This window comes from Oryx dammah, unplaced genomic scaffold, assembly GCF_014754425.2.
Source record: "Oryx dammah isolate SB20612 unplaced genomic scaffold, SCBI_Odam_1.1 HiC_scaffold_23, whole genome shotgun sequence".
Classification (NCBI taxonomy): Eukaryota; Metazoa; Chordata; class Mammalia; order Artiodactyla; family Bovidae; genus Oryx; species Oryx dammah.
In genome coordinates, this window is record NW_024070207.1 from 129,931,040 (window position 1) to 129,934,839 (window position 3,800).

General features: G+C 52.4%; 1 protein-coding gene across 2 annotated transcripts in view; it reads left to right on the forward strand.

Moving 5' to 3' along the window:
- Window positions 1–3,800, forward strand: part of PRKX (protein kinase X-linked) — a 77,576-nt gene that overhangs the window by 38,029 nt on the left and 35,747 nt on the right. For both annotated transcript variants that reach the window (XM_040266389.1, XM_040266388.1), the window contains exon 4: window positions 3,505–3,624. In XM_040266389.1, the coding sequence (XP_040122323.1) occupies window positions 3,505–3,624 (120 nt within the window). The remainder of the gene's footprint in view (window positions 1–3,504; window positions 3,625–3,800) is intronic.

A 3,800-nucleotide genomic window follows, 5' to 3' on the forward strand; every position in this document is an offset into this window, starting at 1 on the left:
ACCATCATATCACCACCATATCAATATCACCACCACCATCACCGTCAACGTCACCACCATCATGTCAGCACCACCACCATCCTCACCGTCAACATCACCACCACCGTTAGCGTCACCACCAATCACCACCAGCATGTCGAGGTCACCCTCCTTTGCTGTGGACTGGACGTATGTCCCTCCAGAATCCGTGTCTTGAAGCTCTACCCCCCGTGGTGACTTTACTTGGAGATACTCTTGTTGCAGGGAGATCGAGGTCAGGTGACGTCACGGCAGTGCGGTCTTAGAAGTACAGAACGTGTGACCCTGTAAGGCATTTATTACCCTCCCCAGTTCTGAAATCCACCGTCAGCCTGCTGGCTAACCTGAGTTCCTGATGACGGACTCTTCCCGGCTCATTCTCACAGTGTCCTCCCGTGGTAAAGAGAAATCCCTGTCCACCTCCCTCTTCTTACGGGGACGCGAGCCACTGGGTTAGTCCCAGTCGTCTCCTGATCACATCTTGCAAGACCCTGTTTCGAGCAACGTCACATTCACGGGTACCAGCCTTTCATTACAACTTTTGGGTGGAACCCAGCTCAACCCAGTGTGGATGCCACAGGGGACACTTGGGAATGAACGTACCACCAGCCGGACGTCTGTTGTACAGACCGACTGCTCTTTCCTTGGATAACAGCCTCCTACCCCTTGAAAGTGTTAGGCGCTCAGTCATGTCTGACTCTTTGCAGCCCCATGGACGGTAGCCCCACCAGGCTTCTGTGTCCATGGGGATTCTGCAGGCGAGAATACTGGAGTGGGTTGCCATTTCCTCCTCCAGGGCATCTTCCAGACCCAGGGATTGAACCTGGGTCTCCCGCACTGTGGGTGGATTCTTCACTCTTTAAGCCGTCCAGGAAGCCCCGTGTCGTAGTGGAAACGATAACACTGAGAAAAGTAACAGCGGTGGATATCCCGTTGCCTTCTCTCCACGAGCCGAGTGAGTGAAAAAGAGAACACCAGAGCGTGGATAAGTCACAGCCGGGACCAGCACTTTCCCACCAGCGTCGACAGCTGTCCGTCTTTCTCTTTCCATATTTCCTGCAATCACAAGCTTGTTTCTAACAATGTATGCCTCTATGCCCAAGAGGATTGGGAAAAATTTTTTAAGTATAAAGCGAATTCTCTTAAAAGAAGAAGACAAACTGTTCCTGCTTTTCAGTAACTGTCTGCTACGAACGTCGGTGTACACAAGTCTATTCAGCTCCCGGCTTTCAGTTTTCTTTGGGGATATTAAGTGAGGACTGACAGTTCTGGGGCTTGTGGAAATGCTGTTGCAACGTTTCACGGAACTGCAATTCCGCTTCGAGGTGTAAAGTTTTACGAAGGTTTGCTCTATTCTGAAGCTCTTTCTAGCAATTTATGCCTCTCTAGCTCCTAAGAAGTGTGGAGTCTTTTTGGAACTGGAAAAAGCTTTTGCTTCGAAAAGATTCGGAGAAGCCCATGACAACCCACTCCAGTATTCTTGCCTGGAAAGGTCCACGGACAGAGGAGCCTGGCGGCCTGCAGTCCATGGGGATACATGACTGAGCAGGCGTGTCCGAGGCTGGAGGGAGATGGGTTGGTAGCCGTAGACTGGCAGAGCTAAAAAAAGAAAAAGGTGTCAGGCTACATGAGTCTACTTGGAAAACTGCTAAGTCGTACAGCCTTTGATGTGTGGGCCCCTCGGCTGAGGTTGCTGCCAGACAGAGACTCAACTTTCCGCGAGTAAGCGGGACACCACACCTGGCAGGTATAAGTTAACTTGCTACCGCCTCCAGCTGGTCTGGACCTCACAGCTGAGGCCCAGGCTTCCAGCCGCATTCGGGCAACCTTGGATGTGCCCCCAGGCTGGAAACGCAGCTCTAACGGGATCGGCCCGCAGAACTAAAGAATTTCCTGAGCCAAAGCAATGAGGTGCTGATAGTGTTCAAAAAAAAAAAAAAAACGCCTGCTGGTGCAGGAGATTTAAGGGGAGACAGTTTCTCTGCTGGGTCCGTCTTCGCTGGTTGGATCTCCGGCTTTCAGCCCGATATGCTGTGTTGTTGTTCAGTCGCTCAGTCACGTTCGATTCTTTGCGACCTCATGGAGCGCAGCCCGCCAGGCCTCCCTGTCCATCACCAACTCCCGGAGCTTGCTCAGAGTCATGGCCACGGAGTCGGTGATGCCATCCAGCCATCTCATCCTCCGTCGCCCCCTTCTCCCGCCGCCTTCAGTCTTTCCCAGCATCAGGGTCTTTTCCCGGCTGTCCTCTAGGTGGGGCCAAAAGCTAACTTTCCTGCAGGTCTCGGCTCATCTGGGAGAGAAAAATCATTTCCAAAGTTCTCAGCCCTGTTTCGACCCCAAACATCCCAGAGCCCCTTAGCCTCAGGAGTTTTGAAGGGCTCTGCTGACACTAACGTGTCAGTGAACCCACAGAAGCTCAGCACACACTTCAGACCTGCAGAGGGAACAGAAAAGATGCTTCCCTGGTACAGCCGGCTTCACAAGTCAGTGGCTTGAATCTGTTTTCATAACGTTTTCTGGGAAAACAGGACTGTGGGGGTTTTGCTTCTGAGCAGGGAAGCAAACCACCAAGAACAACGCAGTGATAACAGGACTGTTACTTCGAGTCTGTTTAGCTTCATGAATGTTTATAAAAGGAAGCAGGGCTTCCCTGGTGCTCAGACTGTAAAGAATCTGGCTGCCATGCAGGAGACCTGGGTTTGATCCCTGGGTCAGGAAGGTCCCCTGGAGGAGGAAATGGCAACCCACTCTGGTATTCTTAGTTAGAGAATCTTACTTGCAGAAGAATTACTCCAAGAATTCATACTTGGAGAATCCCAGACGAGCCTGGTGGGCCACAGTCCGTGGGGTTGCCAAGAACTGGACATGACTGAGTGACTTTCATCATTTCGTCATGATCATAAAAGGAAGAAACTCAGGGAAGACAAGGTTATTGTCTTTATGTATGCGGTAGGATAAAGACAGGGACCTCCTGGACAGCACCCGGAACTCTGCTCAATACTCTATAATCACCTTATGGTCACCAGGGGGAAGGATGGGGGAAGGGATAGTCAGGGAGTCTGGGATGGACATGGACACACTGCTGTATTTAACATGGAGAACCGGCAAGGAGCTGCTGTCCAGCACAGGGAACTCTGCTCAGCGTCACGTGGCAGCCTGGATGGGAGGGGAGTTTGGGGGAGAATGGATCCATGTGTATGTGTGGCTGAGTCCGTTCACTGTCCACCTGAAACCATCACAGCGTTGTTCATCGGCTCTATGCTAATGCGAAGCAAAAGTTGAAAACCTTAAATTGTAAAAAAAAAAAAAAAAGTGTTTATAAACGGAAAAATGTCACAGAGGACAACTTCGCCGTGTTTATCCATGGGTTGGGGTCTAAGGCTCCGCACAGATTAATTCAGTGACGTCGCCTCGCCGTTCCTGAGGTGCACGCGTCGGCCAGTCACAGCTGAGTTCTGCCAACCCCACCTCCTTCTCTTCCCACAGGACGTGGACCCTCTGCGGGACCCCCGAGTACCTGGCCCCCGAGGTCATTCAGAGCAAGGGCCACGGCCGAGCAGTGGACTGGTGGGCACTTGGCATCCTGATATTCGAGATGCTGTCAGGGTGAGTACCGCTTCCGTGGGGAAGATGCCTGCGGCTCCCCGCCCTGTTCGCTTGCTCTGGGGGGCTCAGCCCCTGGGATTTGGTGCAGGGGGGTCAGGGCTGGACACACTTGGAGTGGAGTTTCCCACAGTTCCCAGGGAGGCTCAGCCCCCAGGATTTGGTGCAGGATTGTCAGG